Source organism: Nycticebus coucang, chromosome 15 (genome assembly GCF_027406575.1).
Source record: "Nycticebus coucang isolate mNycCou1 chromosome 15, mNycCou1.pri, whole genome shotgun sequence".
Taxonomy (NCBI): Eukaryota; Metazoa; Chordata; class Mammalia; order Primates; family Lorisidae; genus Nycticebus; species Nycticebus coucang.
In genome coordinates this window covers 95,586,737-95,613,612 of record NC_069794.1, presented here as the reverse complement: position 1 = coordinate 95,613,612, position 26,876 = coordinate 95,586,737, and the positions used below count along the sequence as shown (strand labels likewise).

Here is a 26,876-nt window from a genome sequence, read left to right as displayed (position 1 = left end):
GCTGTCTCACTAAGTCTGCTTTAGACTTTGCTGAGACAGCCCCATGTTTAATAAAAGCCTTCTTTCTGAACTTCTAATTTGAGTTGGTGGTCCTTATCTGGCCCCATTACAGGTTGACCTGCAGACGGGCCAGGCCAGTGCCTGGCTCACACTTGGTGCTCAATACATGTTGGTGCAGGTGGTCCCCAACTTTCACCAGAACATAACCGGATGCATTTTGACTTAAGATTACCCGACGTACGATGGGTTTGTCCCCATGTAACCCCATCATATGTCTATAGCTACTACGATTCTATTGGTCATCTTTGTGCTCTTTGATCTCACTGAAGTCTCACAAAAAACCTGGGAGGGGGCAGTGCCTGTGGCTCAACGGAGTGGGGCGCCGGCCCCAAATGCCGGAGGTGGCGGGTTCAGGCCCAGCCCCTGCCAAAAATTGCAAAAAAAAAAAAACCTGGGAGGTAGGGGGAGCAGCCTTTACTACCCCATTTACAGGTGGTGACATGGAGCAAATCTGCGCCTTGTTCTCCGTCTGATCAGAGCCTGCTGTGCCCTGCTCAACTGTGGGCCGTACCCCATGGTCATCTAGAAAGATCGGCTCGAAGAATTCACTTCTTATTGCTGTTTCCTCCTCTGCGACTGGGGACTGGCTGGGGACAGAGGCAGATCCTGCCGTTGCCCCCTGGGAACTGCTGAGAGACAGTTAATACCTCTGGGGATGAGTAAGATCCTAACAAGGCTGAGTTAACAGGCTCATGTGTGCCCTTAAGATTTTCTTTAATCTAGATCGAAAAGACACTTCTGTTCTCACCATCAGCAGAGGCAGACGCAGAGCCCTCTGACAGCAGCTCCAGCGCCGTCCTTGGCAGACTGTGTTTCTACATCTACAGCTGGAAGCAGGACAGGGTGGGCCAGGGTGCTGGGCGTCCAGCGCGGCTGCCTCGGTGTCTGTCCTAACTCAGCACTTCCAGGGATTTTCACATTGTTCCTCCCATTTTACCCTCAGAAGATCTCTGGGGAATCCAGCTTCTGTTCTGTTGCCTCATGCAATTCCCAGGGCTGGGAAAGAAAATGATTTCCCTTCACAGCCCCTGGCGGAGTGCCTTTCACATCCTGGTTGTGTTACGGGGTGATTTATAACCTGCAGGGTCTAGGTCTCCCTCGTCCTCCTCCCACCCCCATTTCAAACAAGGCGAGCCTGCAAACTCAGGTGTCTCTGAAGTCAGCCGCTAGGGCTCTGGTTCAGAGGGAGAGCTTCAGGGAGACCACAGTGATGAGAGCATGAAGCTGTTCATTCCAGGCCCCGAGGCTGAGCTCATCATTCACGAGAACAAACACAACCCAAAGTCTCAAAGTTCAGGGTTGGCTTTGAACTACGAACGTAAAAGCACATTTTCCAAACTTGTCAGGATTGTGTTTCGTTTCTAGACTTTTATTCTCAAAGGAACAATGGGGCAGAGACACAGCTGAATAAGTTTTGACCTGAGAGATGAAAAGAAGTTACTTTCTTTGCTGTCATAGACCTAAGTAGGGGGAAAAAAATTAAGCCCCAGGGGGTCATTTTCTCCTGTTAAAACAGAACACAGAAACCTGACTGCACAGGGTCATTCGGAAAGCGGCGCGTCTCTGTCTGGACTGAAGGCTGTCCTCGGCCAGCTGACTCCACGGGCTCCTGCCCTGCCCCCGGACTTCCCACTGGGGTGGATTCCTTGGAAGCTGAAACAGTGCAGAGGGGTGAGCAAGTTAGTCAAGTCTCACACTGGTCTCTCAGGTCGGGGGACATGTGTGGACACCACGGGCCTCCTGTCCTACCTCAGAATGACCAGGGCAGGAGAGTGCCAGCCCAGCCCAGGCCGGGCCACACGGGCGGGAGAATGCTAGCCCAGGCCAGGCCACACACCCCATGGAGACCTCTGCCTTGCAAGCTGCAGGATTTCTTCTTCTCTGCGCTGGGCTATCTTGTTGGTCACAGCCCAAATCTTTACTTCTGCAAAACTCATATGATAGCACCAAGCCTCTTTCCCTGCTGGCCCTGTGACTATGTGGGCTCAGCAGCAATGTCACCGTGGCTGCAGGCCAGCCCCAGCATGGCCACGCCCTACTTGCCGCATGACCATGGACTAGTTACATAAGCTCCCTGGGCCTCATTTTTTCTCATCTTAAGAATGAGGGAATAATAATTACACCTACCTCCCTGGTTTGTCATGATCACGGCATTAGATGACTTACATGTGATTGACACAGTGCCCCATAGAGAGCACAGACTCGCAGCCACCAATGAGTATTTCTAAGTATAGGAGGGAAGGCGGGGAGGAGGCACCAGGAAGAGCTGCCTCAGGGACTGTGAGCCACCGTGGCGGACGAGCAGGATCAGAGAACCTGCTTCATCTCCTCCTGCTCCCCTGCCCTTTCCTTTGGAAAGATGAGTGTCTAAGATTTTAAAGTCATATATCATTCCCATGTCCTTTTGTAAAAATACTGATCCTTGTTCTAGAGACATTCACATTTAGAGAGGCTCGTGTGTTAGATGTGGGCTTCATGTACGTCTAGCGTTCCAGAAAGCAGGACTATCAGGAGGGGCTCCTGTCTTCACCCTTCTCTTCCCAAATTAATGAATGGTTTTCTGTCACCCTTAGGAGTGGTTTACCCCCCCCAGACCTTCTCCTGAACCTGGATCAGTGATCAATTTTGTCTTAAGATCCTAAAAGCAGGCCAGGCGTGGTGCCTGTAATCCTGGCACTCTAGGAGACCAAGACCGGGGACTGCTTGAGCTCAGAAGTTTTGAGACCTGCCTGAGCAACGGCAAGACCCATCTCTACCAAAAACAGAAAAAACTGAAGCAAGAGAATCACTTGAGCCCAAGAGTTGATGCCACAGCCACTCTACCCAGGGTGACAGCTTGAGACTCTATCTCAAAGAAAAACCAAAAACACCTAAAAGCAAGGGGCAGTTTTCAGCACAATTAGCCTGAGAGGAGCCCAATTTGTAATGTTCTGATCATAATGAACGTAAAGGGGACCCGCCCATCCCTCCTTGGTCTCAGGCCCAGGACAAGGTGAGAACGGGGGACAGAGCCCTGGAGCAGAGAAAGGGGGGTTCCCGGGTGGTGATTTATGTGGAGGGCTTAGCTGATGTGCACACTGGGGCTAATCTGACAAGGAATTGAGGTTCCCAACACTCAACTATAGCATTTTTATAGGGTGTGGCCGTAAGTACAGATGTCATTAGCTGTAGGGTCATCCACTACCATGGAACAGTCTCTGCCCTTCTCTCTTTTTCTCCCCTCCCCCATCCCTTCCTCTCTCTCTCACAAAATTGAATCATATTTAGTTGTATTTGATGCTCTTTGTAAATTGTTACTTATTTGGATTTAGGGTTTTTTTGGTTTTACTTTTTGTTAATTCTCTACTAATTTTATTATTCCAAATATCCTTTATCCCTTTTCGTTTTAAGGATGGAGTTGATTGTAGTACTGTATTTATTTTCTATGTTCTATAGCACATTTTTCTCACTTTTAACCTGGCCATTTTCACCGTCACATTTATATCTTAACAGTATTTTCCATGCCCTCCATTTCTACTCCTAGGTCCTTAAATCCTTTCTCCTTTTTTCTCTTTTTTTCCTCTGTCCCTCACCCCACCAAATTCCTGATTGACAGAAAGAAAAAGAGATGACAGCTAGGATTATGTTGGGAAAATGAACCAGCATATTGAAGACTGGACAAGCCAAAAATGACTCCACCAATTTGAGTCAACGCCTCTGGACAATTGAAACAAGACTTGCTCAGCCCAGAACTTCAAGACTCTCTTGGAATTTTCACGTATATATGACAGTTTGACATTTTACCCCAATTCAATTTTATAATCCAGATGATGAAAGAATCGTTTCCTTGAGATGAATTCTCATCCATCATTTTTTACTCCCACAAGACCATTGCTTACAGCCCCCAAAGACTGCCTATTAATACCATCGTTCTGTTAGGGTGAATGCTCGTTATCAGACACAGGAAACCCAGCATACTGGTTAACTACCTTTCCTGTTTCATTGAAAGTTACAAGGTGTATCCTTCATGGGTTACTAATATCTAGACACCTGCAATAATCTAAACACGAAAGCAAAATTGAACAGGTTGGCCTTTCTTGGAAAATTTAGAGGAAACTTCAGGACTCAGGAACATCAGGGTCATAACACAGGTGTTGCAGGTGTGGAGAGCATAAGATATTTGGAGCTTCCCTGTGCTACACTATAAAAGTGGTTTTGGTGATAGCAGAAGTCACATGTGAAACAGGGTGCCATGTAAAGCACATTGTATCTTTAAAAAAAGATATCTTATTTTATATCTTAAAAAATTTCCCTCCTCTGTTTAAAATGGCTGGGCACAGTGGCTCACACCTGTAATCCCAGCACTTGGGAGGCTGAGACGGGTGGATTGCCTGAGCTCACAGGTTCAAGACCAGTCTGAGCCAGGGCAAGACTCTGTCTCAAAATAATAGCCAGGCGTTGTGGTGGGTGCCTGTAGTCCCAGCTACTCGGGAGGCTGAGGCAAGAGAATTGCTTAAGCCCAAGAGTTAGCAATTGCTGTGAGCTGTGACGCTACCACGGCACTCTACTGAGGGAGACAAAGTGAGACTCTGTCTCAAAATAAATAAATAAATAAACATGAAATGTTTTTAAATATTCAAGGGAAAGAAATTTATGACTGGGAAATTACAAAAATAGTATATGCACAGCGATCCCATTTTCATTAGAAAAAGCACATACGTATAAACATATGCAAATGCCCTCCGACACATAAGTCAGGGGAAGTATGACCCAAATTCTAATAGTCATCTTCCTGGGTCATAAAAGTATAGGTGCTTTTGTTTTCTTCTCTTGGTTTAACTACACTTTTTAGTTTAGTTTTGTTTTTTTAAGAAAAAGAATTAAATATTTCTTCTATAATGTAAATACTATATAAACAACATAATTGCACAAACTACATAGCCCAGTATAAAAATCAGTGTAGAAACTCATCTCAATGTAGACTAAAAACAGATTAAATGATTGCAGAAGAAATCTTCTCATTTGGAAAACACACATCACATAAGTCACATTGTCAAATACAAACTTGGGGTCATGGGGGGGCTGGGGGCTGCAACATGGGGAGTGAGAAATACTGTTGTCTCAGGAAAGAGGTGGGGTGGGGCTTTTGCCTGGTTATCACAGGCAGGATATAATGTGGGGTTATAAGAAGGGATTCTTACATTTGCCATTAAAATAATCCCTCGCCCCCGCCCCCCCCCTTTTTTTTTTGCATTTCTGCATCTGTTTCTAACCTAGACAGAGTAAGGCACCAAAGGCCACATCTTGGTCCCAGCACCGATTCTCCATGACTGAGGTTGAGGGCTTAGTCTGGCCCTGAAATGAGACCCTCTCAGTTGGGTTTTGTCAGTTGTCCTCCAGGCCCTGCACCAGCACACTGCCATCCCACCCACAGCATCATCTCATCCTGGTCCTGGGCAGCCTGGGCCTGTTGCCACGTCCCCAGACCTCTCTCCTTGCCCGTCCTGGCCTCTGCTCTGCATGGCCTCCATGTGTGGGAACCACTGTCCCTCCACCTGCTTGCCTCTAGCCCAGGTAGTTTCTAGGTACGCCTCTGTCTTGGAGAAGAGGAGGGAGGTATGTGCAGAGAAGGGAGCCACAAACTCCAGGAATGAAATTTGGGGAGACCGCGAGTGAGGGGGAGCAGACATCTACTTGTCAGGAGCTGCTGCTGTGCCAGGCTTGCTCTGCCCAGAAGCCTCCTCGGTCTGTCCACGGACAAAGAAGGCCTTGCCATAGAGGAAATAAGTCACCAGCTTCCAGGAGCCCCCACATCATGCAGAGGCCAGAGCAGATCCTTACCTGTTTTCACCTCTGCCATCACCCGCACCTCCTCTAAGGTTCTCGGAGTCCCAGGGCGTGTTTCAGCCTCGCTCGCACACATGTGGCTCTCAAGTGTCCTGGGCAAGCTGGGGATCCTGATTCCCTGTGGGGGTCCCTCTGTCCCACTCAACTAAAACTCCTTGCATGCAATAGACCACTCTTTCTTTAAAACCTCTGTAGTGCCTCTTGCAGTTTTGTGCCTAAGACCCACGTATGTGTTAAGTGAGTGAGCTCACGGATGACAGTTGCGACTCCTGACATCTTGCACATCCCAATTCTCAGATGCCACATGCTGTCTCTGTGGCTAGAGGAAGCAGGCCCTGCTTACCCCTGCCTTTGGGATGAGAAAAATGACTCCAGAGGGACTTGCCCAAAGTGGCGTAGGGACTGCTGAGCGCCAGGACTGATTCAACTCCAGGAGCTCTGCTTTCTCTTGGTCATCAGAACCCCCATGAAGCTGCTTAACAAACCAGTGTCTGTGCCCCGAGGACCTGTGGGTCCTCTCAGGGGCAGGCCAGCTGTCTCTACTCTCCGACTCAGCTGTGCACACATAACAAACCTGTGTCCGTGCCCCAAGGACCTGTAGGTCCTCTCAGGGGCAGGCCAGCTGTCTCTACTCTCTGACTCTGTGCACACACCAGCGTGGACCAGTTCTGATGTGACAGCTGGTGTATGATATGAGGACAACAGAGGCTAGCCCTGCACTGAAAATCCCATGTTTCTCCATTAGTAACCTCCTCATTTGTGAAGAGTTAATTTATATCTCCCAGGATCCTCCTTTTATAGAACATTGCTGGGTTAATAGCTAGACTTCTAGAAGGTCTAAGGTTAAAGACGGCTGTGCCATTCATAAGCCCCAAATGGGAGAGGTCAGAAGGATGTGACAGCTGCCTTAGGAAGGCCTCAGCGTGCTGCTGAAAGGCCGAGCTGAGGATGGAGACACAGCCATCCTTAGCAGCCTGGCTGCAAACCAGCAGGGCCCCAGCTAATTGGACATGTCTGGGAAAAGTGTTTGTATTGTCAGGACTCCATAAGGCAAGGGGTGAGGACCCCAGTGATTAAGTGACCACAAACTCATCCAAGAATTACCCATCAGGGGAGATTGCAAGTGGTGAGAAAGTTCCTTCTGTTTGTAGAGTGAGTCAAATTTGGAGGGAATTAGCATCCTCTCCCCTTGGCGGGCAGACCACCAAACCCTAAACTCCACCAGGACCAAGACCCTAACCACTAAAGTTCTCTGGAGGAACAATTAGAGTTGGTTAAGGAGTCCCCCAAGCTGACTTAACCTGTGGCGAACCCAGCAAGTGGACCCCCCCTGGCTGTGCCGTGTGAGGAGGGGTCCCCTCCAGAGAGGGGCCTAGGCTGTTTGCCTAAGTGCTGCAAGCTGGTCAGCCTGGAAACCATTATTATAATCATCCGGAGAGTTGGTGAGCAGACAAGTTGAAGCAAGTTGAAATTTGAAAAACATATTAACAGGGACCTGACGAGACGCCAGAAGAGTCTGCCAAGCAGGGACAGCTGGAAGGCCAATTTCTGAGTCAGTACTGAAAGGTGGTTGCTTAAATATCTGAGTCAACACACACTGATTTCTCTCCGGCTCAATACTCCCATTTAATTGCACTGGAGAGTCTCTCCATAGACACATCTAACACCCAAATACATAGTTGAGTAAAAGAAAAGTACATTATTGAAGTGCAAATGAGGTCTGTGCCACCCGCAGGCTAGGCGCTCCCTCCTCCCTGGCAGAAGGTGGCCAGGCCTTGCAGGGACTCCACCAGGCCCAGTTTTAAAGAGGGCTGAGGGAAGGGCTGAGCACCGGCCTCAGCTGGCTCCAGAGAGGGGTCTATGAGGTCTCCTCATGTGTTGCCAAGGTTCTGAGATACGTTGTCAGGGTCCTCAGGGGAGAGGGAGGCAGGGACGCCAGCTTCCCACGCCTGGGAGCCAAGGCAGATGGAAAGGCCAGTGGCTGGTCAGCCATCACGTCTGGCAATCAGGTGACAACCTGGAGAGGTTGGTGGCAGATACGATCAATGAGATGAGTCTTGAATGTCTGCCCAGCTGCTGAACGCCTGGGAAGCAGGCAGATCATTGAGGGGGTCCTAACAGGCATTGGCTACTGGAGCAAACCCTTTCCCATAATGATGCTCATGTAGGGCCAGATGGAACAGCCCTGGGTGGTGCATAGAGGGGGGGGTTCCACATAAGGGCCAGGTGGATGGCCCTGGGTGCTGTTTAGAGGGGGGTTCCACATAAGGGCCAGGTGGGACGGCCCTGAGTGGTGCATAGAGGGGGGTTCCACATAAGGGCCAGGTGGGACGGCCCTGGGTGGTGTTTAGAGGGGGGTTCCACATAAGGGCCAGGTGGGACAGCCCTGGATGGTGCTTAGAGGGGGGTTCCACATAAGGGCCAGGTGGGACGGCCCTGGGTGCTGTTTAGAGGGGGGTTCCACATAAGTGCCAGGTGGGATGGCCCTGGGTGGTGTTAGAGGGGGGTTCCACGTAAGAGCCAAGTGGGACGGCCCTGGGTGGTGTTTAGAGGGGGGTTCCACATAAGGGCCAGGTGGGACGGCCCTGGGTGGTGCTTAGAGGGGGGTTCCACATAAGGGCCAGGTGGGATGGCCCTGGGTGGTACACAGGGGGGGTTCCACGTAAGGGCCAGGTGGGACGGCCCAGGGTGGTGTTTAGAGGGGGGTTCCACGTAAGGGCCAGGTGGGATGGCCCTGGGTGGTGCACAGGGGGGGGTTCCACGTAAGGGCCAGGTGGGATGGCCCTGGGTGGTGCACAGGGGGGGTTCCACATAAGTGCCAGGTGGGACGGCCCTGGGTGGTGTTTAGAGGGGGGTTCCACGTAAGAGCCAGGTGGGACGGCCCTGGGTGGTGTTTAGAGGGGGGTTCCACATAAGGGCCAGGTGGGACATCCCTGGGGTGGTGCCTAGAGGGAGGTCTGCCACAGTGACTCTCTGGCATCGGTCACCTCCCTCAAAGGTAAGTGTGATGTATCAGATCAAAGCTGGGATCCACACCCCAATGAAAGCCAGTCCTGTGAGAGGAGATGAAGGGACTCCTACAAGGCTCAGTTCCGTGTCTACTGACACCCATCAGAGATAAGGACAGAGCCAGCACTGGCAGAAAACGCAAGCTCAGTTCCCAGGGGAGGTTGTGAAAAGTGGGATCTGGCTCAGAAGGGTTGGATGGCTCTGGGGCCACGAGCCCAGGCCTTGGGCGCACAGCAGACAGTGTGCCCGCTGCGTGAGCTATTCCTCGGCAGCACACCTGCTGATCACACTGACCAGAAAGCCACGCAGATGGTACCCCGGGGATCTGAGAGGCACACGGCAGGGCCACTGCACCCGGCAGATCCACCTGAGACAGCTGCCACTCGGGGAACTGTGGACCCATCTGGGTCTGAGGCTCAGAGCAAACACACAGGGTCGAGGTCTGCCCAAGAAAAACGAGCCCCAAAAGAAGATGGAATCCTATGTTTTCTACTTGCTAGCTGTGGGACCTTATGTAAATCATGCAACTTCTCCGATCCTCACCTTTCTTACCTCTGTGGTGGGACTGGCACCGTGACTGTTCGTATCAAATAAGATGATGTTGTGAATGCCTGGCGTGAAGCAGGAGCCCCCAAAGCCAGGTCTCCACCCTTCAGTTTTCTCCTGAAACTGAGGCATCTTGAGTTTCTCCTCCTCTAGTTGTTGGCATTGGGTTTTGTCACAGTTCGGAAAGGTACGGAACTGGAACCCAGCTGTGAAACCTCTGTCTCCCACCCCTCAGCACGCTGCCCCGCCTGCGGGTCTTGATGTTCCCCTGTGGAGAGACCCCCATGCAGCAGCCGTTTGAAAGATGATTGTGTGTGCCCGTTGGAGCATGAGAACTGCTTAGACCTGCCCTTTGGATCTGTTTATGGAGCAGCCATTTAGAGATTCAGTTGGCAGTGCCCTCCTCCCTCTGGGGTCCCCAGCAAGCCTGGCCCCTCCTCACTGCACCTTGTTTTTTGCTTATGATTTCTGCATGAGATAAGCAGGCACAAGGCCAAGACTGCCCGCGGCCCTGCCCACCTCCAGCCCTCTCCAGACACGTGGCCTCCTCCTCTCTTTTGATGGGCCATGATTGTGTCTGCCTTGGAAGCACGCTGCTTGAAGCCACGGAGGCTCTTTCCTTTAGTCCAAGTCTCAGAGGAAGGGCCCCTGCCTCGTGGAAGGCTTCGTTCACCCTCTTCTCCACCACTCAGTTTCATCTTCTTAACATTCCTCATGCCCAAATGAACTCACTTAGCTGGCCCATGTCAGCTGCTTCTGTCTCCCTCTACAACATGCGCTGCCCGAGGGCAGGGACCTGCTACCTTGAGTCCAGGAGCTCCACCAATCCCAGGAAGGGATCTGGCCCAGACACTGGGGCAGCACCAGCCTTCCCAGGAACACTGTTGGGTGGACCTGTGACTGTCAGGTGGTTACTCAGGGCTTGCAAACTGCCAGAACTCAGAACTCCAGGAAGGAGCAGGGAGGAAGGGCCTCTAGGTAACAGCACAAACTTTGCTTAGAGCACCTGTCTCAGAATCCAAACCTCCAACTGACTCTAGGGGGTCCAAGTGATACCAGACACCAACAGACAGCACTGGTCTTCCCGCCCGCTCAGATTCTAGGGTCAAGCTAGAGGAAAGTCTTCAGGCATCAGGACAGTGCCCAAGACCAAGGGCTCAAGCAATGCTCAGCTTTAGAGATGTCGTCTAATAACTATTAACACAACAGCAGCCGAACTCTTAAATAGATCATTAAGCTGTTCTAACACATCACATAGATGATCTCATTTGTCTTAAGAAATTCTCTCAATGACAAGAGAGGGATTTTGAAAAATGCACAGGCCTGATCCTCTCTACCAAACACGCACAGCTGCCTTGCCTGGCCCAGCTCCACTCGGGTGCCTGGCATGGGAGTCCAGAGGCAGACAGATGACACTGGGGGCTCATCTATGACTCTTCATCACTTTGTGACCCCACACGACAAACCAAGCTGTATCAGTCCCTACAATGGCTCTTGAGGGAGCTGAGTGACTCACCAAGGCAGTCAAGAATAAGTGTAGATTAAGAAAATCCTCCCAATCCTCCCACCCCAGGGCGAAGTGGGGTGAGGATAACTGGGGTAAGCTGTGCAGTCTACAAAGCACAAGACGATGGGGTCTCATCAAGTGCCCCTCAGTCTTAGGCGCAATACTGAGGTCATGAGGTCCAAGAGAATTTGGTTTTGTAGGTACAGGGAGGTCAAGAATTATTTTGCCTAGTAGAGCTTATTTTGGATGAGTCCAAAGTGAAGAATGAGGGACCCAGGATACTTGGAGTGCAGGGAGCCCAAAATCAAAGATTATTCAAAATACAGCAACCAGTAAGTCAGAGGCATCCTGTCCCAGGACCCCAATACAACCTGCACTGTTCCTTTTTGGGTCTCTCCCACCCCCACGAGGCACATCTATGTACTTACCACCTGTGGTGTCCTCCTCAGAGAGCAGCTGCCAACCATCAGCATTCCTCACAACACATGTCCTGTCATGATTTCCCTCAGCTTCTGCTTCTGCAAAAGAGCAGGAGAGGAAGGAATGTGGGCATCAATGCTCCAGCAGCCTTCACGGCCCTGAGGTTGGGGCCTTCTTTGATGTCTCAGAATACCAACGGCATTCAGGGGTCGATTGTGTAGAGGGCTGGACAGAAGTTCAGGCTGTTCAGTGTCACACTAGGGAAATTAAAGATGTTTACTATGGTTCACACACATATCGTCTAGAAGAAGAAAGAGCACATGCACCTGCCCTCAAGATATTGATGGGTGAGGTGTCCAGAGCCTAGAAATTGGGGGGCCAAAAACACTATGGAGGGCTATTTCTGGTTTTTATTAGCCAAAGTTATTTCTCATTTTTTATTTAAATGTATCTCAGTGTCTTCATCAGTAAAATGTGGCCAAAACAACCACATCTCACAGGGATCATTAGCTGAGCTGATATTAGAATGGAAGCATCACAAAAATAATTTTAAAAGTTTTTCAAGTATCTGTCTCTTGGTTGGGATAGTCCTACGTTTTAAAATACAGCATTTCCAAAAGTTGCCTTTAAAGTTGCCATACATAGGGAAAATGGGAATTGTAGCTAAATGTACTTATGTTTACAAAATATTACTTACAAAGTGGTGGCCAACATGTGGTGAATCGTTTGTCTATATTTCATAAAATTTTTTTTCATTTTTTTTGTAAAACTTTTTAATGAATATTTTGTAAATAAAGGTACTTTTAGCTATCGTTTCCCATTTTCCGTATGTAGAGTAACTTTCTGGGTGACCCTGGGGACACTCCATAGTGATGATAGTCCATCTGCATGAAAGAGACACCTGCAGATATCAGATGTGTACGTAGCAACCCCTGAGGTTGCAATTTTCCGTGTGGCTCTCCGGAGTGGCTAAAGATCAGCTCCTTCTCCAGTTCACTTGAGAGGTTCCAAAAGGTCTTCCCCTGCTGCTGTGGCTCCCCTTCAGGTCAGCCCTCCCCTCCTAGCAGGGCTGAGCTGAAGGCCTCTGTGTGGGGGTCAGCTGGCCTTGCGGCTGATAGAGAGACCTGATTTTCAGATTCTACCTTCTTTCTTGGGATGCCATGAGGCGGACAGGGATCCCTGGTCCCAGTTAGCACTGGCTTGTTTGACTCAAGACTCCAACCCTCTTGTCATCCCTGGAACTGAGTCACAAATTTTGTTCTTCTTCCCAATTTTGGAAATTAGGAAAGCAGAGGGTCCCAGGGTGTGAGGAAGGTCTGTTCTGGAGGTTCCTCTGAGGCAGAGGCAGAGGGAGTGCTTTGACATTATTCCTCAGCTACAGGACAGCTTGATGGAAAAGCCCCTTCTTGGGACAGAGAAGAACCTCAGAAATTTAGATCAGATCCATCAGCCCAACTTGAGGAAAGTGCCAATACCCAGTATGCAAGAGATGAGTTCTCAAGGAAAACGAACCAGCTGACCCTGGGCGCTTGGTGGTGGGCAGAGATGTGCCTGCATTGGCCCTGAGGACCCCAGGACCACACTAGACAAATCTCAGGTCATTTGTAGCAAAAATGTCCAACATTCATGACAAGACTCCTCTTTTCTGCTCACCTTGGTGACCAGGCTGAGTTGCAGGGCAGCCCATGATCTCCTCCTCTGTGGCGTTCAGGTTCTGAATCAGAAAGTACGTGGTCATTTTCCCTTTTCCTTTCACTTCAATTTCACCCCTCTCAATGATTTCAAACCCTTGATTTTCCAGGGCTCTGCACAGAGGAAAAAAATGGACCAGCTATGAAAGATACATAGCTCAAGAACTGGCCAAAGGCAAAGGGTGACACAGCAGAAGTCGGGGGCCCAGGGCACACGATGGTGACGGACGGGGGTGCTCCTGGACGAAGCACCTCTCAGGTCTGCTGAAGGGGGCAAAGGCAGTGGGAGAGTGAAGGTCAGACGTTCAGAATAGGGAGCCAAAGGCCGGGGAGGGCACAGAGGGCACGTGCAGCCCTCTGGCCCTTCCCCCAGCCTTCCCCCGTCCAGCTCGTCCCTCCCATGCGTCTCTCACGCTCCTACACACGGGGTCCTCAAGCCCGTGTGCGCACACCTTCTCCCCACGCTCTGCAGCACTGGGCTTCCTGGCCATCAGCACTCTTCCCTCCATCACCCCCAAGCACCCCGGTTGTCATCATGCTCATTCTAACCACCCAGGCTCTTCCACCAGGCTCTCTGTCTGCCAAGGAACCAAAGAGTACAGGGGAGAGACGTGAAGTGAGACAAGATATGGGGCATTTACAAGGGTTTCCTCTTCTGTTCATCTACTGGAGAGACTGGCGATGTTAGAAAAATCCAGACAGACACTGGGCCGAGCGAAAGTTCAGATTCACGGCCACCTGCCTTGGCACTCCTGCGTGCCCTCCCCTGTCCTCGACTGCTTTCTGGTAGAGTGCAGACTAGAATGTGGTCTATTGAAGTGTTGGAGAAAGACGAGGGCCCAGCGGAGAGAGAGAATCATCTGAACACCAAGATATCTGTGGGGTTTGGCGCCTGTAGTTCAAGCAGCTAAGGCGCCAGCCACATACACCAGAGCTGGTAGGCTCGAATCCAGCCCGGACCTGCCAAACAACAATGACAGCTACAACCAAAAAATAGCCGGGCGTTGTGGCGGGAGCCTGTAATTCCAGCTACTTGGGAGGCCAAAGCAAGAGAATCGCTTAAGCCCAGGAGTTGGAGGTTGCTGTGAGCTGTGATGCCACGGCATTCCACCCAGGGTGACAACTTGAGGCTCTGTCTCAAAAAAAAAAGACATCCATGGAAGGGCTTTACTTGAGCCAGTGGAGCCACAGTGGCCTAAAGCCCAAAATAGACCAGCTCCCCAACTGGCTCTGTCCTCTCCCCTTTTCTTTCTAGGCAAGGGTTCCTTGTCCACAGTACCCTTCTCATTGGGCAGTCTGAATGGACCTGGAGAAGGCGGGCTCCAGCTTTTACAGAAGGGGAAGGAAGTTATGTTTCTACAAATTCCTGAGTCACCACAGGGAGGACTTTGCAAGAGTGTTCTTGGGCTCCCGTGAGAAGACTTTTGTTTTTTTAGACCTTATTTTTTCCTAGATCTCATCTCTCAGCAAGTGCTCCAGAAACTGTGTTTATGCCTCCCTTCATCACCATACTTATTCCATGTTAAAAATAATTAACAGGAACTATCTTCTCTTCTGCTTCTAGGCCAAGGTCAGCAAACTTTTCCTATGAAAGACCACATGAAAAGTATTTTAGACTTTGTGGGCCATGTGGTCTGTGTCCCAGTCACTCAACTTTCTGCCTGACACAGCCACGGTCAGTAGGGAAATAAAAGAACATGGCTGTGTTCTAATAAAACTTTATTTATAAAAAGCAGCCATAGACAGGTCGTAGACTGTGGGTTACAATTTGCTGTTCTCTGCGCTACCCTCATCCCTTGGCAGCGGAGCACTCTGTAGATTCTGGAAGGAGGGAGGGACAAAGAAAGGAAGGAATAAAATGAAAGGTTACCTGTAGGCTGTTGGGCTGAGATGCACTTTGTCGGGAAGCCCATGACTTTCCATTCTGGAGGCTGTGTTCACGGTGTCACCAAACAAGCAGTACCGAGGCATCTTGTCCCCCACAACTCCTGCTAAGACCGGGCCAGTGTGTATCCCCACTCTGATCTGTGTAGAGAGAGCCCCCACTGAAAAGACATCATCTAATACCCTTGCTTTTACTTTTAAACTTAGGTATAACTTAAATAAAATTTAAAAAACATAGACTTAAAGTGTTTAGTTCCATGAGTTTTAACAAACATCTATATCCCTGTACCTTTACGCAAAATAAAATGTGGAACAGCTCCATCACCTGGCAAAATTACCTTGTGCTCTCTCCCCATCTCCTCCAACAGAGATAACCACTTTCTTATTTCTTTTACCAAAGGATAATTTATCTGTTCTACACCTTCATATAAATGAGATAACATATCACATACTGCTTTATATCTGGCTCCATTTATGCAACATAACGTTTTTGAGATTCATCCATACTGTGTATTTCATTATTTTTATCGATTAGTAGTATTTTATTGTAAGAATGCACCACAATTTGTTTAGCCATTTTCTTTTCATGTGCATTTAGATTATTTTCAATTTGAAGCTACCATAATCTTAATTATGAGCTACTGTGAACATTTCTGCATAGATATTTGGGGGGACGTATGTTTTCATTTCTCTTAGGTAAATTAGTGGAATCTCTGGATCACAGTGTAGATGAATATTTAATTTTATGGAAGTACAAACAAACAAAAAACCTGCCCAACAATTCTGCAAAGTTGTACCATGTTGCACTCCCCATGGCAACGTGACACTTCCCAGCTGCTCCGCCTTTCTGCCACCATTTGGTCTTCCAGTGGGTGTGAAATGATACCTCCTTGTTGTTTTAATTTGCATTAAATTGGTGACTAATGATGTTAAACACATTTTCATGCACACAATGTCCATTCATATATTTTCTTTTGTGAAACGTCTGTTCAAATGTATTGCCTATTTTAGAAATTGGGTTGTTTATCTCTCATCGCTTATGTGCGTTAGTTTCAGACATATTTTGATATGTTATATATGTGTGTGTGTTATACACATTTTTCTCAATCATCTGTGAGTTTGTCTATTCACTTCCTTTAATAAACAGAAATTCTTAATTTTGATGAATGAATTCATTCGCTAGGACTGTCATAACAAAATACCATAGACTTCATGGTTTAAACAATAGATGCTTATTTTTTCCAACAGGAAGTTGGAAGTCCCAGGTAGGGACGCCAGCAGCTGTGGTTTCTCCTGAGGTCTCCGCCACCCCACCCCCCAGAAGATGGCTGTCTTCTTGCTGTGTCCTCACACAGCCTGTCCTCTGAACACGTGTGTTCCTAATGTCTCTGTGTGTGTCCCAATGTCCTCTTCTTATAAGGATATCAGTCAGACTGGACTAGGGCTCACCTTTAAGTCCTCATCTTACTCTGTAAAGACTTTAATCTCCAAATACTGTCACATTCTGGGGTACTGAGGGTTAGAGTGTCAACATAGGGATTTTGGTGGGACATAATTCAGCCCATAGAAATCAAGTTAATCATTTTTTTCCCTGTTCGTGATGAGTGTTTCTTGTGTCCTATTTAAAAAGTCAATCATTGTTTATCCCAAAGTCATGAAGCTCTTTTCCTACATTTCCATTAAGAAGCTTTCATGGTTCCAGCTTTTATGTTTGGGTTCATGGCACACAGCTAATCAATTTTTGCAGATGGGGTGATATAGCATTGAGGTACATTTTTTTTTCCATATTTAATTGTGACATAAATTTCTTTTTAAAAAGGCTGCCTTCCCTTCTCAAATCTTTGTTGTCTGGGTCAAAAATCAATTGACCTTAGATGTGTAGTCTGTATCTGGACACTCCGCACTGGGCCAGGGATCTATTTGTCTATTCTTTCAATCCCACTCTATTTTTTACTCTTGCTTTAGATTAGAATAAATCTTAAAATTAAGTAGTATGAGTAAATATTCTAATTTTATTATTTTCTGAGATTATTTGGGTTTGTCTAGAGTCTTCACATTTCTATATAAATTTTAAAATCAACTTGTCAACATTTTCAAAGAATCCTGCAGGGATCTTGATGGGTATGCTACTAAGTCAAACTTGGGGACAATGGGCAGCTTAAACATACTGAGTTTTCCAATCATGAATATGGTATATCGCTCCATTTAGTTAGGTCTTTTTAAAATTTCCCTAAGCAATATTTTATAATTTTAATCATGGAGCTCGTGTGTATCTTTTGTTAGATTTATTCCCAGGAATTTAGATAGATTTATTTTGTTTTTATTTCATTTTCCATTTTTTTTGTCCTTACTAAATAAAAATTTAATTTTTGTGCATTTTATCCTATAACTGTCCTAAGGTCATTTATTGGATCTTGTAGACTTTTTGTGGTTTATGTAGTATAATATAAGGTTTTCTAGGTGCATCAATATTGGGTCTGACCAATTCTAAGTGACCCAATATTGGTGCACCTAGAAAACCTTATATTATACTATATAAACCACAAAATCATGATAATTTTACTTCTTCTTTTCCAATCTTTATGTCTTACATTTCTGCTTGCCTTTTTGCACTGGGTAGCACTTCCAGTATTCTCCAAGTACAAGTGGCTGTCTTTGTGTTTCTCCTTATGTTTGTTAAACTCTTGGATATGTGGGTTGATATCCGTCATCCATGCTGTAAAATTCTTGACCACTATCTATTTTTAAATGCTTTTTTTTTTTTTATTTTTAGAGATTATCTCTTCAAATGCTTCTTCTGACCCATTCTCACTCTGTTTTTCTTCTAGCACTCCAGTTCCACAGATAGGGGTGCATTTGACATTGTCATGGAGATCTAGGGTACCCTGTTCCTTTTTTTATCCTGTTTTCTTCTTTATGTTTTAGTTTAGTTTTAGAAATATTTCTATTTCTCTGTCTTCAAATTATCTGATACTTTCCTCTGTTGTATCATATAGTCTCTGTTAAGCCCATAAAATGATTATTTCCGATTTCTCATATCCAGGTTTTTATTTCTATTAGATACATATAGATAAATTAATAGATATTGACATAGATATGCATTACCCATCTGTTTACCCTCATTTTCCCCTTTTCTAATAGACCCTTTAATGCATTTGCTAGAGTTATTTTTAGACATCTATCTGTTAATTCCAACATCTAGCCAACTTTGGACCTGCTTCTATTGGCTATTTTCTCTGTTGGCCATACAGTGCGTTACCATTTTCTTGTTTTTTCTTGCATCTCATGTTTTTCATCATTTAATTATATGTCCCACATTGTATGTGAAAGCATAGTAGAAACGGAAGTAGACCTCAGCAAAGGTCAGGCTCCTAGAGTGGAGATTAAGTGAATCTAATCTGTATTTGAGTCAGGCATGGGCTTTCCAGAGGTATTTATAGATTCCCTGCACCACTGTTCTCAAATATTATAAAGGCTAGATCAGACTTTTACTTCACATAGCACAGAATCTGAGCACTAGTAAGGCTCTGAGAAACTCCTGCAGCTGAAAAGCCAAGTCTCCAGCTTTCTGAATTGTGGGTTATCTCTTTCTGTTTTGCAGCTCAACAGTGAGATGCTCAGGGGTCTCTCTGCTCTTCAGTTCCTCCTTTGCTCTCTGCACCTTCGGAGAGACTTTCCCACACCATTCCTCCTTGCTCCCAGACTTCAAAGGGTTATTAAAGTGTACTTGGTGAAGACCAAGAGTGTCTCAGAGGAGTTTTGCTCAGTTCTCTAACACTAGTTTTTTTGTTTGTTTTTGTTTTAAGACAGAGCCTTAAGTTGTCACCCTGGGTAGAGTGTTGTGGCATCACAGCTCACAGCAACCTCCAACTCCTGGGCTTAAGTGATTCTCTTGCCTCAGCCTCCCAAGGAGCTGGGACTACAGGCACCTGTCACAATTCCCAGCCATTTTTTGGTTGTAGTTGTCATTGTTGTTTGGCAGGCCCGGGCTGGATTCCAACCTGCCAGCTCTAGTGTATGTGGCTGGTGCCTTAGCCACTTGAACTATAGACTCCGAGCCTCTAACACTAGTTTTTAATGGCCACTGCCTTGCATTTGGGAAAGGTCACAAACACATTGAAGACTATGAAGCTCCCTAAATTTTCCACTCCTGTCTCTAGACTTGGGGTGAATAACCCCAAGCATTCAGTGAAGGCCTATGGAAAGGAGCTAGTGGATGAATCCAGACTCTGTGGCTGGGGAGCTTTGGGATTCTAACCTGCCATTCCAGTCCCCATCTGACCATTAAATGTTCACTAATATTTAGGCTAACTTTTCCCTACCCTCACCTCTGGTGGATTGCTTTTCCTGCTCCGATACCAGGAATGAATATTAGTGTGGTGTCTTCTGCTTGAAAGTGCTTGTCACATTTTGAAATTTAGTTTTTTTTGTTTGTTTGTTTTGGTTTTCTGCAGTTTTTTTTGTTGTTTTTTTTTTTTTTGGCCAGGGCTGGGTGTGAACCCGCCACCTCCGGCAAATGGGGCTGGCGCTTTAATCCTTTGAGCCACAGGCACCACCTGAAATTTAGTTCTTTTAGATTTCTTTGCTCTCTGGTGGAATAATAAAATCAATCAAACAAACAAACAAAACAACAACAATAAACCCTGCTAGCATGGGTGCAGATTTCTAAATCCTAATCAGATTTTCTTCTTGTTTTTTTTTTTGTTTGTTTGTTTCTGGAGTTTTTTTCTCCCTGAAATAAGTTTATAAATTCCTCTAGGAACAAAGGCTGTCATATGTTTCTCTGAATCCTTTGAAACAGCTCATAATACTGTCTCATACTTAGAAGGATCTTAGTACATTTATAGTAAAGGCTGTAGGAATGAAAGAATAGATTATTTCCATGAGTACTAGATTTTAAGATGTAGAAGGGGCAGCATAATTATTTTACAAAAGAAAATGTTTCTATCGTTCTTTCCTTTCCAACATCGAATAAGCCCATACGATACGGTGTTTTTGCTGGATATTTAATGATGCTCTTCTGTCTGTCTGTGTGCTTACCTTGGTATTGCTAACAACTTTTCCTGTTTTTTTCTTAGTAAATATATCTTGAGAGTTTAAGGAATTCATTGTTTAATTTCGTTCCTGTTGCTGAAGCATTATTTATCCCCTGGTGCTATGGCTCCTTCACACACACACGCACACGCACACATACCACTCTTTCCATTTACACGACTGTATGTTCTCAATTTCTTTTTCTTCAGTGACTCACATTAGGGCCCTTTATCTGAAACACTCCTGTCTTAACTGACCTTCTTATAACTATTCCCTCACTATTTCCCACCCTGATTTTTTATTACATTGGGGTTTTATTCCACTGATGCATAGCGTGTATTTACAATGAGTCAAGTTTTGTGGCTGTTTTGTTCTTGTGATTGCCTAATGGCAGCTTTTGCTGAGAATTCTGCAGTGGACACTGTAACCGAGCTCTGCCCTGTCTCGCAGCTTCTAAATCACTGTGGTGAATGTGAGTGGAGCACATTTTCAGAATCTCCTGCAGAGACGTTACAATTTGGAAAAATCATTCTCCATCTTATCACTAGTTTTATTTCTTTTTAGTCAGCTATTTAGTTTACTTTTAATTTCTGATGGAGGGGAGCAAGGGACAGATCTAGATATAAAGGAGAGAGATGCCTCTCTCAGCCATCCTGGGGACAAGAGGACATGTACTGTTCACCTCCAAAGCTGTCTAACTTTTGTAGTGTGAACAAACTTCCATACTAGGAAGAGTAGCCCCCAGTGAGAAAGGTGAGCAGATGTCTTGCTCATGGTCATGTAGAGGAAGGAAAGCCACTCTGAGTATCTTAGGGCAAGGTGGGGCTGGGCCGGAGGACAATGGGCAGCTGCACACTCTGCCTGAGTTCTGACAGCATGTTGGAGGCACAAAGGTCCCTGAGTAGGAGTTGGGAGTTCAGTAAACCCACTACACTACTTATTGAAATGCACGCATTATAAATGAGCTGGCTTTCAAGATGGATTGAGCCAGTCTGGGTAAATAGCCTCTGCTGAAACTTGAGACTACAACAGCCTGACTCACGTCTCTATCAGGACCACATGCAAGGGAGGAAAAGAGTTGGGAGAAATTGCCCATCTTTATTACTATTACATACCCAGCAAACACCTAGGAGGTAAGTGAAGCTGCACTTTTGTGTGTGAGATGTCTGGTAATAAGCAAAGTACCGCTGCTCTCTACCTGGATGGGTTCTCCAGTCACAGGATTCATCACTTCTTTTGCAGAAATCCTCATCCCCAAGGCAAAGTTAGCCACTCGTTGAGCATGGCTCCCAGAAGGCACTGGGACACCCCCGACAACCATGTAAGCATCTCCTATCGTTTCTACCTGTCAGAAGAAAATGGGGGAATTAAGCAGGTCTTCTTTATGCACTAAATGTCACTAAACATTTTTGTCATTTTCCATATTTTGACAAAAGGACCATATGAGTCTTATGACCAAAGAGTCATAAGGCATAGGACTCTTTGCTGGGGGTCTGAGGAGTACCAGGGAGGAGGTGGGAGGGAAAATGATTCAGGAAACAGCCATAAGAGAGACAAAAGGCCTTTCTGCTTTTAGTGGGAACAAGGCCAGAGACCATGAAGCTCCTGGGGTCATCATATGACACTGTGCATTAAATTATACATTATTTAGAGTAGACTTTCTGTTGAATTTAGGGGTAGGAGAACTATTTTCCAGGAATACGGAGTTTGGCCCTCATAGGCACCAAGGCGCCATCTTAGCACTGAGTATGTTAGAAGAATTCCTGCAAAACTAAAATTCCTTAAATACTTCTCATTTCCTTTTAGTTCTTCCCCTTCACCCCACTAACATCTACACCAAACCTCAAACTACTGCAGGCAGAGGCAAAGGAACACTGAATCAAGCACCTGCCCTGAATGAGCACATATGAACCCCACACTGCACAGACGTGCTCTTTGTAGACCTCGTGGACCCTGCAAACCCCACACTGCAGATGCGCCCTTTGTAGACCTCATGGACCCTGCGAACCCCACACTGCACAGATGTGCCCTTTGTAGACCTCACGGACCCTACAAACCCCACACTGCATAGACACGCACTCTGGTGACCTCATGGACCCTGCAAACCCCACACTGCACAGACGCACACTTTGGTGACCTGGTGGACCCTGCAAACCCCACACTGCACAGATACGCACTTCGTAGACCTCGTGGACCCTGCGAACCCCACACTGCACAGATGCGCCCTTTGTAGACCTGGTGGACCCTGCAAACCCCACACTACACAGACACGCACTTTGTAGACCTCGTGGACGCCAGTTAGTCTGTCAAACTTGGAGTACATGGAGTTCAGCATACGCACTATCTGGATAGGCTCACAGGCAGCACAGATGTTAGTAAATGTCACCACGTCACTGAAAAGGATTGTGCAGGTTTCAAATTCTCCTGAAACAGAAGTCGGATATACATGTCAGTGATAGGCAAGGATATAAAATTCTCTAACTCTAGAAATTCTGGACCTCAAGTGTCCTTTGAGAATCAAGGACCTGCCTGCACCCTGCGGAAAAGAGCTGATACCGGTCCCCATAGGGCGGTCACTCGCAGACATTTATGGGCTGCAGCCAGAGCAAAGATGTGGGTTTCATTCTGAGTGTGATGGAAGTCATAAAGATCTGAGGCCTAGGGTCAGTAATAAATCCTGCTGCCCACCCCCTTTGCCCCTGGGCAGCCTTCACTCTCCTGGGCTTTCAGCCTCTCTTGAATGTATTTCCCCAACTGCAGCCAAAATTATATTTATGAAACTAGTTGTATTACTTACATCATGAGAAAAAACCTTACAAGAATCCTCCCTGCTTGCAAAATAAAAGGCCAGTTCCTTTTCCATGACAGTCAGACTCATCACCGCATCTTGTCAGCGCCCCATATGCCAACACGGCGCACCCAGTTCTAACTTCCAGGCTGCCTGGCCCTGGCTCTTGCTAGCCCTCTCTCCTCACCTTTCCTTGCTGGCTGAAATTCAGCCTCCAGGCCCAAGTCCAGCAGCACACAGTTGGAAGGGCACCCTCACAACTCAGCCCTGGCCCTGTCTCTCTCTTTTCTGACATCTACTTACTGGTAACTTCCTTGTTGCGCGTGTGTGTGTGTGTGTGTGTGTGTGTGTGTGTGTGTGTGTGTGTGTGTGTGTGTGTGTGTGTTTCCATAGCACTGTATGTGGGGGAAAGAGTTAGAAGGGTTTTGGAAGGACTTTTTGGAAGGTTTTCAGAAGGACTTTTTGGAAGGTTTTCAGAAGGACTTTATAACCTTACTTCCCAGCTCTTTACTCATAAACTGGGGCGAATGTTAATTTGCCACCTATGTGGTATGGATAACACTTCCCCTGGAGAAATATTGAGAAATGTAATGACATAGCTACGTAAAATGTCCAATAGATAATTGGCACAGTAATTGCTCCTTCATGAACATTGGTTTCTTTGCCTTTGGTCCCTTCCACCCTCATTAACTTATTCTGCATGTATCTTCAAACCCACAGGCTGTAAACTCCTGTGGGTCCTCCAGCTGGTGCAGTGCCTGGCATGGAGTCAGTTCACTGGACGTGCTGGTGAAGGGACAAGTGCCTGTGACAAATGGGAAGCAAGCTCAGAGCAATCACAGTGTCCATTCCTCCATAAAGGGCCTGCCCCCCAGAACAGTCCTCAGGGGCACCCAGTGATTTCACTAACATGTGACTGTACAATTTCCAGTTATAATTAAGAACCTTACTTTTAGGGTGGCACATGTGGCTCAGTTGGTAGGGCACCAGCCCCATATATCAAGGGTGGTGTGCTTGAACCCAGCCCCTGCCAAACTGCAACAAAAAATAGCCGGGCATTGTGGAGGCTGAGGCAAGAGAATCGCCTAAGCCCAGGAGTAGGAGGTTGCTGTGACCATGGCACTCTATTGAGGGCAATAAAGTGAGACTCTGTCTCTAAAAAAAAGACTCTTACTAATACTCACTGAGTAAAAAGGCCGGCCTCAGGACATACCCTTAAATTCTCAGAGGTTCAGTCCCTGAGTCCAAGACCATACAGCACGAGGTGAGCAGTGGGTGAGCAAGTGAAGCTTCCTCTGTATTTACAGCCACTCCCCATCACTAACATCACGGCCTGAGCTCCCCCTCACCCCATCACTCCCATTACCACCTGAGCTCCCCCTCACCCCATCACTCACATCACCGCCTGAGCTCCCCCTCACCCCATCACTCACATCACGGCCTGACCTCCCCCTCACCCCATCACTCACATCACCGCCTGAGCTCCCCCTCACCCCATCACTCACATCACCGCCTGAGCTCCCCCTCACCCCATCACTCACATCACCACCTGAGCTCCCCCTCACCCCATCACTCCCATTACCACCTGAGCTCCCGCTCACCCCATCACTCACATCACGACCTGAGCTCCCCCTCACCCCATCACTCACATCACCGCCTGAGCTCCCCTCACCCCATCACTCACATCACCACCTGAGCTCCCCCTCACCCCATCACTCACAACACCACCTGAGCTCCCCCTCACCCCATCACTCCCATTACCACCTGAGCTCCCCCTCACCCCATCACTCACATCACGGCCTGAGCTCCCCCTCACCCTATCACTCACATCACGGCCTGAGCTCCCCCTCACCCCATCACTCACATCACCGCCTGAGCTCCCCCTCACCCCATCACTCACATCACCGCCTGAGCTCCCCCTCACCCCATCACTCACATCACGGCCTGACCTCCCCCTCACCCCATCACTCACATCACCGCCTGAGCTCCCCCTCACCCCATCACTCACATCACCGCCTGAGCTCCCCCTCACCCCATCACTCACATCACCACCTGAGCTCCCCCTCACCCCATCACTCCCATTACCACCTGAGCTCCCGCTCACCCCATCACTCACATCACGACCTGAGCTCCCCCTCACCCCATCACTCACATCACCGCCTGAGCTCCCCTCACCCCATCACTCACATCACCACCTGAGCTCCCCCTCACCCCATCACTCACAACACCACCTGAGCTCCCCCTCACCCCATCACTCCCATTACCACCTGAGCTCCCCCTCACCCCATCACTCACAACACCACCTGAGCTCCCCCTCACCCCATCACTCCCATTACCACCTGAGCTCCCCCTCACCCCATCACTCACATCACGGCCTGAGCTCCCCCTCACCCTATCACTCACATCACGGCCTGAGCTCCCCCTCACCCCATCACTCACATCACCGCCTGAGCTCCCCCTCACCCCATCACTCACATCCTGCCTGAGATCCCCCTCACCCCATCACTCACATCACCGCCTGAGCTCCCCCACTCCCCATCACTCCCATTACCACCTGAGCTCCCCCTCACCCCATCACTCACATCACCACCTGAGCTCCCCCTCACCCCATCACTCACATCCTGCCTGAGCTCCCCTGTTCCCCATCACTCACATCACCGCCTGAGCTCCCCTGTTCCCCATCACTCACATCACCGCCTGAGCTCCCCCTCACCCCATCACTCACATCACGGCCTGAGCTCCCCTGTTCCCCATCACTCACATCACCACCTGAGTTCCCCCTCACCCCATCACTCACATCACCACCTGAGCTGCCCCTTACCCCATCACTCACATCACCAACTGAGCTCCCCCTCACCCCATCACTCACATCACCGCCTGAGCTCCCCCTCACCCCATCACTCACATCACCGCCTGAGCTCCCCCTCACCCCATCACTCACATCACCGCCTGAGCTCCCCTGTTCCCCATCACTCACATCACCACCTGAGCTCCCCCTCACCCCATCACTCACATCACCGCCTGAGCTCCCCCTCACCCCATCACTCACATCACCGCCTGAGCTCCCCCTCACCCCATCACTCACATCACCACCTGAGCTCCCCCTCACCCCATCACTCACATCACGGCCTGAGCTCCCCCTCACCCCATCACTCACATCACCACCTGAGCTCCCCCTCACCCCATCACTCACATCACCGCCTGAGCTCCCCCTCACCCCATCACTCACATCACGGCCTGAGCTCCCCCTCACCCCATCACTTGCATCACTGCCTGAGCTCCCCCTCACTCCATCACTCACATCACCGTCTGAGCTCCCCCTCACCCCATTACTCACATCACCACCTGAGCTCCCCTGCTCCCCATCACTCACATCACCACCTGAGCTCGCCTGCTTCCCTTCACTCACATCACCACCTGAGCTCCCCTGCTCCCCATCACTCACATCACTGCCTGAGCTCCCCTTCACCCCATCACTCACATCACGGCCTGAGCTCCCCCTCACCCCATCACTCACATCACCGCCTGAGCTCCCCTGCTCCCCATCACTCACATCACCGCCTGAGCTCCACCTCCTATCTGAGCAGCAACATCATTAGATTCTCCTAGGAGCACTGACCCTGCTGTAAACTCCTCATGGGAGGGATCTAGGTTGCAGACTTCTTATGAGAATTTAATGCCTGGGATCTGAGGTGGAGCTGAGGATCAGACTTTGGGCATCGTTGTCTCCTATCACTCCCAGATTGGAACATCTGGTTGCAGGAAAACAAGCTCAGGTCTCCCACTGATTTTTTTCATTATGAGTTGAATAATTGTTTCATTATATATTGCAAGATAATAATAATAGAAATACAGTGTGTAATAAATTTAATGTGCTTTAATCATCCTGAAACCACCACCACCCTGCCCAGTTCATGGAAAAATTATCTTTCATGAACCCTGATGCCAAAAAAGTTGGGGACTGCAGTTTAGAGAACCTAATGTGTCTGTGATTGACAGCCATTTATATCTATCTATCTATCTATCTATCCATATATATATAGATCACCACCTGAGCTCCCCCTCACCCCATCACTCACATCACTGCGTGAGCTCCCATCACAATATATAT

General features: G+C 48.1%; 1 protein-coding gene across 9 annotated transcripts in view; it reads right to left on the bottom strand.

Annotated features, from left to right (window-relative positions):
* Nucleotides 1-1,419: 1,419 nt before the first annotated feature.
* The window catches only part of LOC128566855 (guanylate cyclase soluble subunit beta-2-like), a 70,140-nt gene continuing 44,683 nt past the window's right edge, over nucleotides 1,420-26,876 (bottom strand). For 6 of the 9 annotated variants that reach the window (XM_053563940.1, XM_053563934.1, XM_053563938.1 and 3 more), the window contains 6 exons: nucleotides 22,253-22,401; nucleotides 21,176-21,322; nucleotides 14,930-15,084; nucleotides 13,022-13,173; nucleotides 11,377-11,466; nucleotides 1,420-1,713 (listed from right to left, as the gene is read on the bottom strand). In XM_053563940.1, coding sequence (XP_053419915.1) covers nucleotides 1,568-1,713; nucleotides 11,377-11,466; nucleotides 13,022-13,173; nucleotides 14,930-15,084; nucleotides 21,176-21,322; nucleotides 22,253-22,401 — 839 coding nt within the window. In that variant the 3' untranslated portion in view covers nucleotides 1,420-1,567. The other 3 variants (XM_053563939.1, XR_008374654.1, XM_053563942.1) reach the window with 3 other exon arrangements.